The following is an 18,681-nucleotide window of genomic DNA, read 5'->3' on the forward strand; positions in this document are numbered from 1 at the left end:
GACTTATTTTATCAAATMAATTCTTTAATTATTATTACATGATAAACTAATCATGTAAATGTAACTAACTAGGAAGTATGGGCACCAAATAATATATTCAGATTACAGTTATAATTTTCCTAATAACTCTTCAGATATTTTAATATCTGATCAATTAGTCTTCTAATTAATGAATAATTCTTTACCTCACGTTAGTCTCATTCCAAACGTTGTAAATTGTTGGTTATCTGCACAAACCCAGCCTCTAATATGAATCATCCATACATCAATTGTCTTAATCATTTATTTACTAAGCAACTAACTAAATATGCATAAACAAACAAACAGATATGGTTACAAGGAAATGATAGGGGAGGTTCCTAGTGGGCTAAGCCGATATGACGGCTTGGTGGACAAAGGGAAGTGGGTGTGGACTGAGAAGGGTGGGAAAGACAAAAATGAGTCACTACACAGTTGATAATTATATTCATTGAAATGCTAATCCTCTGCACATGAACACGCACTCATTCGGGAATAATTGCAATCAATATATATTTATGCTCAGTGTGTCGTCGTGATCGCTATTGGAATCATCCGTCTCTCTGCTTCCCTGAAGTCTTTCGTGGTTAGAATAGATACTTCAGAGTACCATTCAGAAATGTTCTTATAAAATWGATGTTTCGGCGGTTGTCGGTCTTCGTATCCCAGGTTAACAATTTCTAGCTGCAGACTAGTAATTAGTATCTAAGATTTGCTCTTATTCTTTTGGGATCGATAGTCTCAGAGTTTAACCATCTCCACCCGTGTAGCCAATGCTCCATGTGGTATGGTTAGGAATTCAACAACCATTACAGCCTTAGCTTGTACTGAGGTTTTTGTGGTCTCTACTCAAACCTTTGCACCCTCAGCTGACCGAGGTAAGCATGGTCTGAAGAGGAATTCTTCAGGTGGGTTTTATTCGTAACAGTAGAGAAGGGCTGTTCCATGACGCCAGATCATGTCTGTGCTCACGGGGGCGGGCCAATGACTTAGAGAATTGTATTCCCTTTCAAGTTTAACTAACATTAGCATCATTACACAAATAGTTTAATCTTACTCATTTTATACAATAATTAGATGCGAACCTCATAATGGAGGCACCTGTATAAACAGAGTTATGGTAATGTGGCTGTATTGTCTTTCATGAGGTCACAAACATGAAACAAAACAGACCGGGTCGTAGCTGGCTTCTCCAGCCGACTGTTTTACACATTCTCCAAAACATGGATAATTGTTCAGTTCTCAAATTCTGTGATGTAGAAGAAGTTTTCTTTGTTCTACTGTGAATCTCTCTCTCTATATACACTGCTCAAAAAAATAAAGGGAACACTTAAACAACACAATGTAACTCCAAGTCAATCACACTTCTGTGAAATCAAACTGTCCACTTAGGAAGCAACACTGATTGACAATAATTTCACATGCTGTTGTGCAAATGGAATAGACAAAAGGTGGAAATTATAGGCAATTAGCAAGACACCCCCAAAAAAGGAGTGATTCTGCAGGGGTGACCACAGACCACTTCTCAGTTCCTATGCTCCTGGCTGATGTTTTGGTCACTTTTGAATGCTGGCGGTGCTCTCACTCTAGTGGTAGCATGAGACGGAGTCTACAACCCCACACAAGTGGCTCAGGTAGTGCAGTTCATCCAGGATGGCACATCAATGCGAGCTGTGGCAAAAAGGTTTGCTGTGTCTGTCAGCGTAGTGTCCAGAGCATGGAGGCGCTACCAGGAGACAGGCCAGTACATCAGGAGACGTGGAGGAGGCCGTAGGAGGGCAACAACCCAGCAGCAGGACCGCTACCTCCGCCTTTGGTGCAAGGAGGTGCACTGCAGAGCCCTGCAAAAATGACCTCCAGCAGGCCACAAATGTGCATGTGTCACGCATATGGTCTCACAAGGGGTCTGAGGATCTCATCTCGGTACCTAATGGCAGTCAGGCTACCTCTGGCGAGCACATGGAGGCTGTGGGCCCCACAAAGAAATGCCACCCACCCATGACTGACCCATCGCCAAACCGGTCATGCTGGAGGATGTTGCAGGCGGCAGAACGTTTTCTCACAGGCGTCTCCAGACTCTGTCCGTCTGTCACATGTGCTCAGTGTGAACCTGCTTTCATTGTGAAGAGAGCAGGGCGCCAGTGGGCGAATTTTGCCAATCTTGGTGTTCTCTGGCAAATTGCAAATGTCCTGCAACAGTGTTGGGCTGTAAGCAACAACCCCCACTGTGGAGCTCGGGCCCCTATACCACCTTCATGGAGTGTTTCTGACCGTTTGAGCAGACAACATGCACATATTGTGGCCTGCTGGAGGTCATTTTGCCAGGCCTCTGGCAGTGCACTCCTTGCACAAAGGCGGAGGTAGCGGTCCTGCTGCTGGGTTGTTGCCCCTCCTACGGCCTCCTCCACGTCTCTGATTACTGGCCTGTCTCCTGGGTACGCACTCCATGCTCTGGGACAACTACGCTGACAGACACAGCAAACCTTTTTGCCACAAGCTCGCATTGATGTGCCATCCTGGATGAACTGGCACTACCTGAGCCACTTGTGGGGTTGTAGACTCCGTCTCATGCTACACTAGAGTGAGAGCACCGCCAGCATTCAAAAGTGACCAAAACATCAGCCAGGAAGCATAGGAACTGAGAAGTGGTCATGTGGTCACCAGCCTGGCAGAATCAACTCCATTTTTTGGGGGTGTCTTGCTAGTTGCCTATAATTTCCACCTTTTGTCTATTCCATTTGCACAACAGCATGTGAAATTTATTGTCAATCAGTGTTGCTTCCTAAGTGGACAGTTTGATTTCACAGAAGTGTGATTGACTTGGAGTTACATTGTGTTGTTTAAGTGTTCCCTTTATTTTTTTTAGCAGTGTATATTGCATGGCCAGGAGGAGAGTCTTCTCCAGGAATTTACGACCTGAGATAACAGAACCTGGGTGTAGGAGAGGGAGGGGTTTGCCACGCTCTATACCCAGAAAGGGCCACGTCATGACAGTTATATAGCGGATGTCAAACTCATTCCATGGAGGGCTGAATGTCTGCAGATTCTCTCCACCCTTGTACTTGATCGATGAATTAAGGTCACTAATAATTAAGGAACTCCCCGTTCCTGGTTGTCTAGGTCTTTAATTGAAAAGAAAAACTAAAAACCTTATGTTTTGTAGGACTTTGTCACCCCAATCATAATCATATCACAACTTTTTTTCTTAATTTGAACCCATTATATTTGAGTTCGTTGTCATTTGATCCAGTACAATACAACATTAAAATGAATGTATCATTGATTTAGACACCTTTTTCAACAAAACTCACTTGAGTTATTTGATTCTTATTCATGCCACGTCTTTGAATTAGACATTACAATATAACATACAATACTAGAACAAGATTAGAGGGTTTTCCCCCCTTATGCAAATAAAAGGGAAAAATGTGGTACAATATCAGATATATTTCTTTAATTTAGTATACAGTATAATAGTCAGCTATGCATACAAATAGAKAATGTACCCTTTACCCTCTGTTGGGATAGGGGGGTCTCATTATCTTTAGGTTAATGAGACCCCCCCTACCCAAATCAACACCATTATCCCAGGAACCCTAGACACATTTCAATTTGCATACCGCCCCAACAGATGACACAATCTCTATTACACTCCACACTACCCTTTCCTACCTGGACAAAAGGAACACCTATGTGAGAATGCTATTCATTGACTACAGCTCAGCGTTCAACACCATAGAACAACATCAAGTTGTTCTTGATGTGCCGCCCTAAAGTGGTAAGGGTAGGTAACAACACATCTGCCACACTGATCACCGCCTGGTATGGCAACTGCTCGGCCTCCGACCACAAGGCACTACAGGGTAGTGTGTACGGCCGAGTACATCACTGGGACCAAGCTTCCTGCCATCCAGGACCTCTATACCAGGCGGTGTCAGAGGAAGGCCCTAAAAGGGCTTTTAAGCATTTCACTAAGGTCTACACCTGTTGTATTCGGCACATGTGACATTTAAATTTGATTTGACCTACATTGCATTTGGAAAGTACTCAGACCCTCTTGAATTTTTCCATTTTGTTGTTACAGCATTATTTTAAAATTGATTAAATTGAAGATATTTTTTTTTACATACAATACCCCACAATRACAAAGCAAAAACATGCTTAGACATTTTTTGCAAAATGTATTAAAAATAAAAACTGAAATCACATTTGCATAAGTATTCCGATCCTTTACTCAGTACTTTGTTGAAGCACCTTTGACAGTGATTACAGCCTCTAGTCTTCTTGGGTATGACGCTACAAGCTTGGCACACCTGTAATTGGGGAGTTTCTCCCATTCTTCTCTGCAGATCGTCTCAAGCTCTGTCAGGTTTGATGGGGAGCGTTGCTGCAAAGCTATTTTCATTTCTCTCCAGAGATGTTTGATCGGGTTCAAGTCCGGGCTCTGGCTGGGCCACTCAAAGACATTGTCCTGAAGCCACTCCTGCGTTGTCTTGGCTGTGTGCTTAGGGTCGTTGTTCTGTTGGAAGGTGAACCTTCGCCCCAGTCTGAGGTCCTGAGTGCTCTGGAGCAGGTTTTTAATCAAGGATCCTCTGTACTTTGCTCCGTTCATCTTTCCCTCGATCCTGACTAGTCTCCTAGTCTCTGCCGCAGAAAAACATCCCCCCAGCAGGATGCTGCCACCATCATGCTTCCCCGTAGGGATGGTGCCAGGTTTCCTCCAGACGTGACACTTGGCATTCAGCCCAAAGTGTTCAATCTTGGTTTCATCAGACCAGAGAATCTTGTTTCTCATGGACAGAGTCCTTTAGGTGCCTTTTGGCAAACTCCAAGCGGGCTGTCAGGTGCCTTTTACTGAGGAGTGGCTTCCATCTGGCCCCTCAACCATAAAGGCCTGACTGGTGGAGTGCTGCAGAGATGGTTGTCCTTCTGGAAGGTTCTCCCATCTCCACAGAGGAGCTCTATCAGAGTGACCATCGGGTTCTTGGTCACCTCCCTGACCAAGGCCATTCTCCCCTGATTGCTCAGTTTGGCCGGGCAGCCAGCTCTAGGAAGAGTCTTAGTGTTTCCAAACTTCTTCCATTTAAGAATGATGGAAGCCACTGTGCTCTTAGGGACCTTCAATGCTGCATAAATGTGTTGGTACCCTTCCCCAGATCTGTGCCTCAACACGATCCTGTCTCGGAACTCTACGGACAATTCCTTTTGACTCCATGGCTTGATTTTTGCTCTGGCATACACTGTCAACTGTGCAACCTTTTTATATAGACAGGTGTGTGCGCCTTTCCAAACCATGTCCAATCAATTGAATTTACCACAGGTAGACTCCAATCAAGTTATAGAAACAGGATGAACCTGAGCTCAATTTTGAGTCTCATAGCAAAGGGTCTGAATAATTATGTAAATAATGTATAAACCTTTGTTCACTTTGTCATTATGGGGTATTGTGTGTAGACTGAGGAAAAAAAATATTTTATTAATTTTAGAATAAGGCTTTAACGTAACAAAATGTGGAAAAAGACTAGGTCTGAGTACTTTCCGAATGCACCGTATACAAACAGCTGACCTATAGACAAAGGAACTTGTATCTTACTCTATAATTATATAGCATGTGTTCTATGACGTTAAAGTATTTAATCACATTTAAAGAGACGTTAATTTGGCTCCCTGACTTGCATACTGCTAGGCTACTGCTTTTTGAGCTCCAGACAACAATTATCTGTGGAGAAGTTATTCTCTGTAGAGAAAAAGATTCTCTGAAGATGGGGATTTCCTCACTGCAGTAACAATAGGCAGTGAAGTGTGAGCCTCATTCTGGTACACGCTTAATTTAAGTTCGTTGGGGAGGATGGGCTCATAGTAACACTCAATGTTGAAAATGTTAACTCCTTAATCAACACAAAGAATGTTACATTGAAAAGGTAACACTGGCCAATTTGCTGTGTAACAAAAGAGCTCTACTATAATGAAAGACCAACAAAGAATTCATGCCTTTTAGGCCAAAACTACACAACACTGAAAATAGGCTTAATGGATAGCGGTATGCTTTTCACTGGGTTGTACTGAATGGTGTGACGGACCACCCATGCAAACAAATAAAGACTGGTTCCTGCCGTCAGAGTGGATGCACTTTGGAGTGCTTCTCTCAATCATAGCTTTTTATGTCAGATAACAGTTTTGACTGGATGTGATGCAGTTAATGTCAGAAGTGACTAGCAGGTTTGGAGAACCTATGTAGCAGGTTAGGAGAATTAGGTTAAGGTTAGGTAAAATGCAAAAAAAATCTTCCTGATGCGACTCAAACATGCAACTTTTGATATCACTTTGACATTAGCAGCATCACATCTAGCCACGACCATAAATAACCGGCCCGATTCCTCCTTGTCTCAGCTCAAGTGAGCTGAAATCTAATGCTGTATGAAAAAATGTATTCATTTCCAAGAGAGGAGTTAAGTCGTAGAAGAATGTAGCACTGGCTGTAGAACAGGCATTTTTATTTATTGAACATAATCCATTAATTGGAGGGTGTCACAACGTGATATAAAACGTATTGGCGAAATAAGTTACGAAAACATTAGATAAATTATATGTACATATTTAGATAATCTAAAAGTGGTCATTGCATATGTTAAGTTTTGGGGCTAGTTTCACTGCCATAGATTAAGGCTTGGATTTTATATWTWTTTTTTTATACTTTAATGTCAAGTGCAGTGAAATGTTGGCACAGTGCGGTTTGTTTGAATCCTGGCTTGAGTTTACTTGTGTAATAGATAACATTTAGTCCATATGTTGCTGGAGACGTGCAGGTAGCTCCTCCAGGGTCTTTAATCGATGCTGTGGGGGAACATCAGGGTATTTATTCCTGCCCTGTCTGTCCAGCAAGTACCCATGGAGGCCCAGTGACCGAGAGGTCACATAGTCATAGACATAATGGTCCCCAATGTGCGCTACACTCGCGGCTGTTACGCCACATTTCTCTAGTGCCTGGTGGAAGATTGCTGGGTTAGGCTTGGCTATACCGGCCTCCTCTGAGGTGAGCAGGAAGCTGAAGTGAGACAGCAGGCCACAGCCTCGTAGAATCCCCTCCAGGCGATTGTCAAAGTTGGACACCACACCCTGCTTCAGTCCCAGGGAGGATATGCTCTCCAGGGTCTTCGCCGAGTCTGGAAATACCTTAGGACGGAAGATACAGGCTATTAATTTCACAATGTGGCACAATTGTTCCAATTGATAGATATTGAGGATGGTTTACATTTAAACTATTTTAATGAATGCATGTAGGTATACAAGATCATTTTGCGCAATCATAATATCAAATTTTTGGAGATGTTACATGAATTATACAACATACTGTAATGCTGATAGAAACAATTATTATAATCCCCTCACCTCCCAGTTATTAGGGCTGCAGAAGCCATGATACAAGTTGTGGGCCAGTGTGTCCAGTAGGGCTGCGTCCTGTACTCTACACTGGGCGAAGGTGTCCCGAACCACTCCCATCCACCAGGCCTTCCCTCCCAGGCCCTGGGCAGTACCGTAGTTGGGGTAGAGTTTGGAGTACTGGTGGAAGGACTGGCGGAAGGCAGCCTCCACCTCTGTAGGGTTAAGACTGAAACCTGCTGTTCGCTTGACCTCCTGGCAGTACTGTTCCCCGACAGAACTGCGCACCTTCAGCAGGGTGTCTTTCACATCCCACAGCACCCAGCGCAGTGGCACACGCATCACACCTGCCACAGAAATACACACATCCACACGCATCTCATGTTGTAGATGTAGCTGATGGAGGAAATCAGGAAAAGTATGAAAAATGGGTAGTCTACTTTCACTGCATTGACAAAAAGAAAATTTGACGAAATAGCAAAGGCTGCAAAATAAAGCACAAAAAAGCTCTGGAAGTCCAGATACTGTTTTATTTCTAACTGAATGATCCCACAGTGATAGATACTGACTTTTTTGTTAGTTGCTCAATGATAACACCACATAGTGGTGCCTGGAGAAGTGAGTATACTCTAATTGAGCAAAACATTTCCCAAATGGCCTGCCCGGTGAAAGAAAGATGCTCTGTGTGAAAATGTATGGGAAACAGTGACATACACTCTGAATGACCTACAACTATCTTTCACAGTCAGGCCAACCCATACTGTGCAGGTAGGCCTACTAGTGAAACAGATAAATGGAGGCTGTCAATTAAGCCAGAAATTTGCAGGTTTCTGATTGGTAAAAAATGTTTCTAGTTTTCGCTCTCTAAGTCACCATTTTTTAATAGAAAAACAACTAAATAGGATGTTCTATGTCCATAACAATGCTTAAACCACATCAGGAGACCACTAAGGTCTGGGAATTGTATTTGTTGTTGTGTAGTTATCATTTAATTTAAGTGGCAGGCACCTAGAACTGCTGTTTGGTTAGCAGTGTTTCTGAGATGTTGTTAGCAAAACAAATGGCCACTGGATTGATGCAGATAATCATGATATCATTCTGCCAGGTAGGCAAAGACTACTTTATAGCTAGTTAACATTTTAAATTGAGAGTTTTTGGGAAAGCCTTTCCATCTACCAGAAGAAGGTTAGGTCTACCATTAGCATCGCTATATTTTTCCTTCCATACGTTTTATTTCATGACATTATGAGGCATGTTTTGCCTTGCTTCATAGTAGCCTGTAGCCAAAATCCCACCATAGAAACATGGAGACAATTATTTTATAAAGACCTCAATGTTCTCCTGTTCTATTGGTTTACTTTAAACTTTATTTCATTGTCTAGCAGCCAAAGGTATGATCCTAGTCATATTAGCAACCCATGATAGTTGTAAGTTGTTGCATCTTTAGAGCTCCCTTCTTTCTAAAATTTCTAATGGATATTTCTATCTCTTAACTGCTTTCAGGTATGGGTGTAGCACATTTTAGAATTATTTTCCTGTAAATTGCATTTTGGAACATTCGCATGTAGGCCTGCACCGTGTGCACATTGCTGCACCTAAAATGTGAAGAAATAATAGTTAATCAACATTTTAAGCTAAACATTCTGATATGTTCCATCAACCTTATTAATTGATATGACATATACCTCCACTAGACCACTACACTAGGCTACTTTGATACGCATCGAGGGGATTAAGAAGTGAGTATACGCAATGCCCATTGAAAAATAAGTGGCTATACGGTGTATACCCTCCACTACACCACTGACAACACACATAGGGGCATGTGTACCGAGACTGCTTGCGTTACACGCGTTATTACATGCTGACGTTCGTCATGGTGTATACTTTTTAACCATGAAACAAATCAAATTTTATTTGTCACATACTTCGTAAACAACAGACTAACAGTGAAATGCTTACTTACGAGCCCTTTCCAACAATGCAGAGAATACAAATAAATAATAGAACAATTCTAACAAGAAGAATAAATACACAATGAGTAATGATAAATTGGCTATATACACAGGGTACCAGTACCGAGTCGAGGTGCAGAGGTAGTTAGCGACACCGTGTGCTATGGGGGGTGATCAGGGACATAAGCCTAGGCAACCGTACCACCTGACATGATACCAACGCCTTACTAGCGTGTACGTGATGCCTGCATCGCGTATTAATGAGTCATAATGTGCATAGTTTATATTTATATTAATTAAATCTCAACCATAAATGTTAGAAACTTACAATTTTTCCCATGCAAGCAGACATTCCAACGTAGACACACTGAACTATAGTGTAGCCTACGGCTTGTGTATTTCCTGTTATCGCTAATGGCCTAGAAAAGATGATGCCCAATCTATAGATACTCTGTCTTTCCCTCAATCACAGTCTGTGATTGGCTAACAACATTTAGATCTGTATACAGCGAGATAAGATAACATAACATGCCATGAGGTCATGGCATGTTATGTTATCTTATCTCGCTGTATACAGATCTAAATGTTGTTAGCCAATCACAGACTGTGTTGTTACCAGTGCGACAGACAACCAAAAACAGTTGTGTCCACAGCTTTCAGAGTTCATAGGTGCTATTAGGGATCCTTGGGATGTCCCTTCAGTCGAATAGAGCAGTTCATAGACTTTCCCAGAGGGTCTGTGCTAATCGGGATCCTTGGGATGTCCCTCCCTCTTAAGTACAGAGGGAGCCCCTGAACAAGGCAGTTAACCCACTGTTCCTAGGCCATCATTGAAAATAAGAATTTGTTCTTAACCGACTTGCCTAGTTAAAAAGGTACAAAATAAAACAAAATAAAAAAGTATAATAATGTAAATTGGTCAAGTTTAGTGTTAGTATAAGGACGTCCCAAGGAATCCGGATTGCAGTGACCGTACATAAAGTGAGAGACTGGCACGGTATTTGAGAGCTCGGCGGGGACACATTCATTCATTCTTGTTTTTTACAAGCGACAGAAGCGATTTGAGTATCTGCCCCAGATAGTTTCTAATGAAACTATGAAAATAATTACCAAGATTTACWTGATCCAATTGAGGAGTAAGTAGGCTATATTTAAGTTGTGATATCGTTAAGAAATACAGTGGGGAGAACACGTTTTTGATAACCTGCAAAATCAGCAGTGTTTCCTACTTACAAAGCATGTAGAGGTCTGTAATTTGTATCATAGGTACACTTCAACTGTGAGAGACGGAATCTAAAACAAAAATCCAGAAAATCACATTGTATGATTTTTAAGTAATTAATTAGCATTTTATTGCATGACATAAGTATTTGATACATCAGAAAAGCAGAACTTAATATTTGGTACAGAAACCTTTGTTTGCAATTACAGAGATCACATTTCCTGTAGTTCTTGACCAGGTTTGCACACACTGCAGCAGGGATTTTGGCCCACTCCTCCATACAGACCTTCTCCAGATCAGGCTTAATTCTGGCATGAATCACACCCCATAGTGTGCTGGCTAGCTAGCACAAAGTGTCACTCCCACCTCTCACCTGCTGTGTCCCGGAGTCCTCCTTAGGACTAGCTGGATAAACTGGCAGTGTCCTTCGCGCCAAAATTCTGAACACCAGCCCTCGGCATCGTTAACAGAGCTGCAGGAAAACCGTGCCCATTGTCACCCCACCCCTTCTTCTGTGGGTTTAATCGACGGCTGGTATCCAACGTTATTGTTCAATAACGCCACCTACTGTACTGGATCGCTTCTGCCTTCCCTAACCTAAAAATGTACTCATAGAAGTATAAAGAGGGGTTCCTGCAGATACAGGAATGCAGGCCGAAATTGCACCCTTCTCTTTCTCTAAGGCCTAAACACATCACTACTGAGGGCGCAAGACGAGCAAATAATCAGAGGCGCAAGCAGTAGTTTTCCCACGGAAATGCTGGTAATGTTAGCTAGCTAGTGTCGTAGTAGTGTGTCAATGGCAATAGCGGCTGTAGTAGCTGTTATTAGCTCCCATGTGGATGTTGTTGCTAATTTGTTAGCACCACCCTTTTAACTTTCAAACTTTGTTTACAAATGATAATCTGGTGAATGGCACTTTTTGCAGCTCACTTGATGTTTGCGATCTCTGAAAATAATGACTGAGACATTGCTGCATTTAAACTTTAGATCACTGGTTAGTGTGATGGTCATAAAATAACTTTTGTTAATTTCATTTGGGAAAATGGTTGTGCTTTTGTATTGTTATGATTTTCTGTCTCCGAGGCTCGGCCAGGCCTGTTTTCATTCCTCCTTCAGTAGAACTAGAATTTTCAGACTACAGAAGATATAATAAATGATACTATGTTTTCTGTTATTTTCTTGATTTGAGTTTGATACAACGTATTGGAAGATTTTTGGGCCCTCTGAAGACTAGGGCCATAGTTACGGTTCGCCACTGATTTATAGGTAGGGATAAAGTGACTAAGCAACAGGATAAACAGTAGCAGCAGCATATATGACAACATCGGAGTTAAATGATATGCCAAGGAAGATAACCGAAGTGTGTATCGTACCTGATCACTCTCGACGCTACAATCACAGACAGAAGAAGGGTTAGTTACCAGTATATTTGCTACAATGCAACGAGAGGTATACTCTTACTGCCAGTCGGTCCTAGGGTGCAGCACTTCAAATATCACCACGGAATCTCTTGCACAGAAGGAATGGTTCCATTTGAGTCCTGCACTCAAACATGTAGCCTACCGTGTAATGTTTGTTGTTATTAATCCTTTGCATAAATGTATTTTAATACTGAGGTTGGACAAAAAGTTACAGGACGTTCAAAATAGAGTGAATACATTCTAAATTGTGACAAATAACTGTGCTTGTGCTGCCATCTAATGTTGGGATAGCCCAATATGTGCTTACTCTTAATAAGGAGCCTGTCTTAAGGTTCAAGGACCTTGTATGTTATTTTAGAAGTAGACTGGCTCTGGCAGCAAAATATTATATTTAAACGTGAATCGATTTTCAATTGCGATACGGTTCTAGAAACAGAAGCCCGTTACGTTCGTTCATATAACATCCAAATAATTTAACGCAAAATATACACAGTTTACCGGCTTTATCAGTTGCAGGCGACAGTATTTTTCAGTAACAACACGTTTCTGGTGGCCTTTTTCCATTACATACACAGGCGTTCAGAGCACGATAGATTGCTAAAAAGGTGTATCAATTTAACCTTTTGTTTTTTTAAACTTATTGCGTGCTGATATGAAAGATAAGGTCCTTGTTTCCAAAACTGTACTGCAAGCAATGCGTGTTAATGTTCAAAACAAGCGYCAGGGATCTTAACAAAACCCCAATAAAGAAGACGCCTTCACCCAATCAATGACTTATGAGTAATGTAATGGAACTGAGAGTCATGATCAAGGGCTAATGTTGGGATGGCTCAAGCTACTTACTGGTGTTTCTTAGAACTAAGAATATGTATAAATTTATTAGCTCCCCCTACAGATTGAGATTATCACATAATTTGGTATATTTTAATTTAAAAGAACAGATATTGACTGATACAAACAGGTCATATATTGGCATAAAGAAAGCAGACATTGCACATGAAAATAAAAATTGGCTTTCCAACAGCCACATCTTCATTAGCCTAGGCTCCAGGCTTCACACTTGTAGGTGAGGTGAAAGCCTGTGACAGAGGCTACATCTTCATTGACTAAAACCAGTATGTTTTGAGGCTGATGTAGCTTTCAAGGATATCTATTCCAAGGACATCAAGAGCCAAATGCTTTTGAGGTCAATACAGAGTGTAACCGGTGGGAATCACCAGTGACTGCTGCTTCTTCTGACATCTCCTGTCTCTGACTGGCTGTTCCTGTATCCTTCCCTGGCTGTGTGTGCTTGGCTTTGCTAGCCTTTCTGGAAGAGCGGTACTGTCTGATGGCCTGTATGACATCTGGGGAAGTCCAGTGTTGATGGGTCAAGGCGTGTTGTATGGTGAAGGGTCCGTCTCGAGTGCGGCGCACTCCCTTACATACAGCCGTGCTGCGGAGCTCCAAGCCCACTTCATGCAGGATTCTGCACAGGTACCGCTGTGTTTCATTCAAACACTGCACCTCTGTGAGAGGGAGAAAACTGGTTAATGAAATGTACAAAACTGAATTAGCAAGTTTCAAGTTGTATTAGTCGTATGTACGGGACATGCATGGTATACATTGTCCAACGAAATGCTTACTTGCAGGTTCCTTCTTGACAATGCAATAACAATATGAAATAGTAAAAAAATAAGAATATGAACAAAGTAAATGGCAGTAGAATAGAATTAACATTTGAGAAATATGTATAATACAGAAAGAAACAATTTATAGTACCATATTTACACATGTATTGGGTAAGGGGGAGGGGAGTGTATACATTGAATTGAGCACTGGGCAATTCCACGATAACAGATTTGATTTATAGTACAATATTTACACATGCATTAGGGAAAGAGGGTCAAGTGTATAAATTGAATTGAGCACTGGGTAGTTCCACGGTAACATAATACTGTATGTCAAACAAAAACCAATGATTGCAAAGTTACACAAACCATACAACTATGCACAATAATTACTTTTAACAATTTATACTGTAGTTCTTGTGCATAGAGTTGTATGGTTTGTTTAACTTTGCAATCATTGGTTTGGCATACATTTTAAAGCGAAAAATCAGTCTCAGTGTCACTCGGTCATCATGGAATTGCCCCACTATTCAAGAATACCGGATACATATCTAATGCAACAAGGTGTCTGTTGCAGTTCATCAGTTAGAAAGAGCCATGTGCCATGTCCTATTGCATGCGAGTGTGTCCCTGTGTCTTTGTGTGTACTGGTACTGTGTGTGATCAAGTGTCTATCTAGCAGGGTGTTGTACAGTATAGGTGAAACTGGAGGTGGCAATACAATTACCCAAGGTAAAATGGGGTGGTTGGAAGTGTAATAAACGCAGGCCTGTCATAATAGGGGGAGACTTCCCATCGGGACGCAGTTCCCCCTTCACAGCCAGCTCATAGGCCCCCTGGGTGCTCATGTCCACCTTAGAGTACCTGGCAGAACAAACAGTTATCCTACACTGCTCCACACACTAGGTATAGCAAAAATAACAAATAAGCTTTCACTGGCACTGACAACAACTGACTGGCACTTATATCACAGCATTAGTTTGGTAAGTAATGGGGTTGAATTGGTACAGGTCTATGGGAATGCTCTAATTGCAATATACCTTGGTTCAGTGAGTAGATAAAGTAAGGTGAACAGAGAGGGATAAGAGGTGGACCACAGAACTAGAATGAATGGTGGACGTACGTGAGCAGGGCTTTCTGATTGGATCCTTGCATCATGGCCAGGACTCTCTCCAGCTTGTCCCGTGTGATGTGATCTGGAAGGCATGTCAAGGGTTGCTACACAGTCAAGATAATGTTTTTATAGATTCTGTATTTATTTCAACAAGGTGAAAGGCAAAAAAATAAAGTGCTGCTGTACCTACCATATGTGGTCCTCTCTATGAGGCGGCCTGTGTGAGAGAAATTATCTGTGGCCATCCCCAATTCACCTTCCAATGTATAATCCTGAATAAATTATCGAAAGTTGAGCAAGAAATGCATCATGGCAATCTCAGCATTCTATCAGAACGATGCCATATCGATTTTCCACCTCCAATAAACTGTATGCTCTTTTACTTGTAACATAAATAGAGATGAACGCTTACTCTAGTGACATGAGATCTGTAGAGATCAGTCAGAGCCTTGTTTGCCTGGCCAACACCTAGAACTGAGGAGAAACAGATGCCATGATGATGTAATGATCAAACATGAAAACTTATATTGGTGCAGTAATGCAGGCCCGATGTGGTTCAAATGAGCATATCCCTCAGCAATATATATATTTTTTGTAATTTGGAGGACATGACAGAAAGTCACACCTAGAACTCCAGACGAGAATACGTCCAGGCGATGTCCCACTCCTACTCCTATGTGCTGGAACTCAGGTCCACTCACTGACAAGAAAACAGTAAGACCGTTATTGAATTCACACGAATCCAGCATCATTACGATATGGAGAGCCTCACCTTTAAAGTACATGTGAATGCACTTATAGGTTGTGTAAGGGACAGGTCATGAAAGACTTGGAAGTGATTGTACAGTGAACCTGAACATACCCAGAGGGTGATGAGCCAAAGCTGGGACAGAGGCTGCAGACAGGGTGAGCTCATTGGAACCCTCAGCCACAACAGTGGTGGGCTTAGCCAGGAACTGGACCCGCTGACGAGGGGCTGGAGGAGGGGCAGCATTTATCCCTTTGGAGAGAGATTGCATCAACATCATCATCGGTCCCGTCTGACTCAGTTAGTAGAGCATGGCGGTTGAAATGCCAGGGTTGTGGGTTCGATTCCCAGGGGGATCAGGACGAATATTTTTTATGAAAATATATGCTCTTGCTACTGGATAAGAGCGTCTGCTAAATGACTAGAAATGTAAGATGTAAAATGATTCTCTAATTTCCTTCAACTGCACTGCTGTGAATGAACTGGACATGTGACAGGAAATCCCTTGCTGGCATTTCTTGTCAAGTGGTAAACCCATTAGGTAACAGCAGTAGCAACTCAACCATATAACGTTACTACTAAACATTACCGGCTCTCTAAAATGTCGGGTAAACAATACTTTCCAGGGGATATTTTGTCTCAAATTACGAGCAGCTATTGTGCAAACCGCACAGACAACATGTAGAGTAAGTTTAAATGTAACGTTAATTTTATTCAACATCCTGGCTTGTAATGTACATTTACACGATTTTGCAGGCATTATTTCCAGGCTGAATATACCAATAATTGTGTACTACAGCCTGATTAATCAAAMTACAATTAAGCAGGCAATTATCAAAATAACAACATGGGGGATTATGTTGCATTTGTAGTGCAAAAGTAGATGCTAGTGTCAGTAACGTTACAGTACCTTTGAGCAGGTTTGTCTCGACGGTATCCCGGACGAGTTTCCAGTGGACACCGGGGGGTTTGTAAATGGAAAACAATCCCTCTAGTTTATGAAACACGCGAACAGATGGCGTCGTCATGACTCTAGATCTAAACAAATATTGTCCAGCATTTGTTACCCATAAACGGTGTTAAATAACGCTGTACTTGGTCAAATTTCACATAAACGCAGTTCCAACCTGGCAATGTTTCACATCTCGGCAATGTCAACATGTGGAACTGATGCGCACGCGTAGATGTGACTTAGATATTCCAGAACACTGCCACCTAACGAGCTGGAGTAGTTACTTCACTTGCCTTGGCCACTTTAACAAATGTTTCCCATGAATTGAATTTAAATTGAATTGTATTTATTTAAACCTAATCCCAAATAAATAAATGTTAGAGTTAGAGTTGTCAAAATAATAGAATATAATAAAACTTTATTGTTATTCCAGGATGGACATTTTTCTTTGGCATCACCTTCCATTAAAAGGATCATATACACATACATTCTCACACCATACACACCAGTCATGTTGCATACACTAAAATCAGAGGACATTGATACATTCACTCACAACTGACTGCTGTCTCAACTGCACTGGATAGATATGTATATATACTGATACAATTTACTTTGCATTTAGTAGTCCAACTGCACAAGGAACGAATGTTTGAACACCTTCTTCTTGGCCATGGACATTCTGAAGCACCGGCCAGAGGGAAGCCTCTCGAACTGAGGGTGTAGAGGGTGGGAGGGGTCGCCAATGACAGCCAGTGCCCTCTTTTTGGTTGCCTTGTGGAACAGACTGCTCAAATGTGCCTGTGGTCGACCAATTACTTTTTACTATTCTGTTCAGTTTGCTTTTGCTCTTCACGCTCAGATTACCATATCAGACTGTCATGTTGAACGTGAGGATGCTCTCCACCAAGCTGCTGTACACACTCTCCAGAACATCCTGGCTGACCTCAATTTCCTGATTAAAAACAGGCGCTGGCTTGCTTTAAACAAAATACAGTCTGCAAACTCAGCATGTTATCAATTTGTGTTAGTTATTTGACTAACCTCGACTAACCGGTGGTCCCGCACATTGACTCTGTACCATGTACCCCCTGTATATAGCCTTGCTATTTTTATTTTACTGTTGCTCTTTAATTATTTGTTACTTTTATTTATTATTTTTGTAATTGTATTTTTTTGGTATTTTTCTTAACTGCATTGTTGGTTAAGGGCTTGTAAGTAAGCATTTCACTGTTGTATTTGGCTCATGTGACAAATAACATTTCACTTGATTTGAAACACTTAACCACATCCACTGGTTGGTCGTTCGGAGAGAGTGGTTGGGACATTGGCAAATTGTTGCCATTGATGATCAGATCCTTTGTCTTTTCCACATTGATGTGGAGGGCACTTGACCGGCACCATTCATGAAGGTTGTTGGTCTGTTTAAATGAGCTGTCCCCATCTGACTTAGCATCTTTAAAAATAGCGTCCTACCAGAGCCATGTCATCCATGTACTTGAAAATGGTCACATTATTTCCTTGGATCTTCATCTCGTTAGTGTAGATAGAAAACAACAGCAGTGAAAGGACACACCTCTGGGGCGCCCCTGTGTTCAGGGTCAGTTCATCAGAGAGGGCCCCATTCATGAGGACCCTCTGTGGGCGGTAAGTTAAAAAGTCCTTGATCCGTTGACATTCAGGTCCAGTAGTCGTTTCAGGAGTGTTTGTCTTTGCATTGTATTGAAAGCTGAACTAAAATCAATAAATACATGTGTGCATATGATTTTGCATGTTGAAAGCCACCGTGTTTACCGAGGTCAGGGTAGCATCATCAGTCGTTTACAAAGGAGGAACAGTCTGAACTTTTATTGTTCTCTATTTTCCTTTCTCTTCCCATCATTGCATTAAGCCCTTCCCATGCTTGTCTTGGATTGCCTGTACAGAACCGCTGCTCCACTTTATCCTTGAAGTCCTTTTTAGCTTTCCCCATTTTGACCTGAATTCATTTTTTTTCTCCTTTACAGCATCAGTATCTCCTTTCAGGAACGCATACTTCCTTTAATTGAGGCTCATGTTCAAGTCCTWAGACACCAGGGTTTGTTGTTCGGAAATACTCTGAATGTTTTTGTGTTAATGACAGTATCCTTACAGAACTGGATGTATGATGTGATGCTGTCTGTCAACTCGTGGGGATCCCTGCACGAGTCAAAGAACACCTTCCAGTCTGTGACGTCAAAGCAATCATTGAGCTCCTCTCTACTCTCTGTCCATACCTG

At 41.8% G+C, this 18,681-nt stretch overlaps 2 protein-coding genes across 6 annotated transcripts in view; both read right to left on the bottom strand.

Moving 5' to 3' along the window:
- Positions 1-6,480: 6,480 nt before the first annotated feature.
- LOC111970299 (haloacid dehalogenase-like hydrolase domain containing 3) overlaps positions 6,481-18,681 on the bottom strand; it is a 354,076-nt gene continuing 341,875 nt past the window's right edge. The window contains exons 1-4 of one of the 4 annotated variants that reach the window (XM_070445706.1): positions 11,952-12,763; positions 10,587-10,646; positions 7,408-7,745; positions 6,481-7,191 (exon numbers count right to left, since the gene is read on the bottom strand). In XM_070445706.1, the coding sequence (XP_070301807.1) occupies positions 6,796-7,191; positions 7,408-7,745; positions 10,587-10,617 (765 nt within the window). In that variant the 5' untranslated portion in view covers positions 10,618-10,646; positions 11,952-12,763 and the 3' untranslated portion in view covers positions 6,481-6,795. Of the gene's footprint in view, positions 7,192-7,407; positions 7,795-10,586; positions 10,647-10,948; positions 11,397-11,951; positions 12,764-18,681 lie in introns of those variants that run through there. The other 3 variants (XM_023996965.2, XM_023996964.2, XM_023996962.2) reach the window with 3 other exon arrangements.
- trub2 (TruB pseudouridine (psi) synthase family member 2) lies at positions 12,859-16,651 on the bottom strand. 2 transcript variants are annotated; one of them, XM_023996959.2, is made up of 9 exons: positions 16,599-16,638; positions 16,382-16,462; positions 15,586-15,723; positions 15,349-15,423; positions 15,136-15,197; positions 14,914-14,995; positions 14,733-14,805; positions 14,337-14,473; positions 12,859-13,507 (listed from the first exon to the last, which is right to left on the bottom strand). In XM_023996959.2, the coding sequence occupies exons 1-9, from the start codon at positions 16,630-16,632 to the stop codon at positions 13,164-13,166; spliced, it is 1,026 nt and encodes a 341-aa protein (XP_023852727.1). In that variant the 5' UTR covers positions 16,633-16,638; the 3' UTR covers positions 12,859-13,163. The 2 variants fall into 2 exon arrangements, with proteins under 2 accessions (XP_023852727.1, XP_023852726.1); XM_023996958.2 differs by having other exon boundaries at positions 16,382-16,651.

Source organism: Salvelinus sp. IW2-2015, linkage group LG11, assembly GCF_002910315.2.
Source record: "Salvelinus sp. IW2-2015 linkage group LG11, ASM291031v2, whole genome shotgun sequence".
NCBI classification, from domain to species: domain Eukaryota; kingdom Metazoa; phylum Chordata; class Actinopteri; order Salmoniformes; family Salmonidae; genus Salvelinus; species Salvelinus sp. IW2-2015.

Coding starts and splice junctions, on each gene's coding strand:
- trub2 (XM_023996958.2), bottom strand. CDS start 16,499: ATGACGACGCCATCTGTTCGCGTGTTTCATAAACTAGAGGGATTGTTT. Junction 15,424..15,585: donor TTTGGCTCATCACCCTCTGG/GTATGTTCAGGT, acceptor TTTTCTTGTCAG/TGAGTGGACCTGAGTTCCAG. Junction 14,806..14,913: donor CATAGAGAGGACCACATATG/GTAGGTACAGCA, acceptor CATGCCTTCCAG/ATCACATCACACGGGACAAG.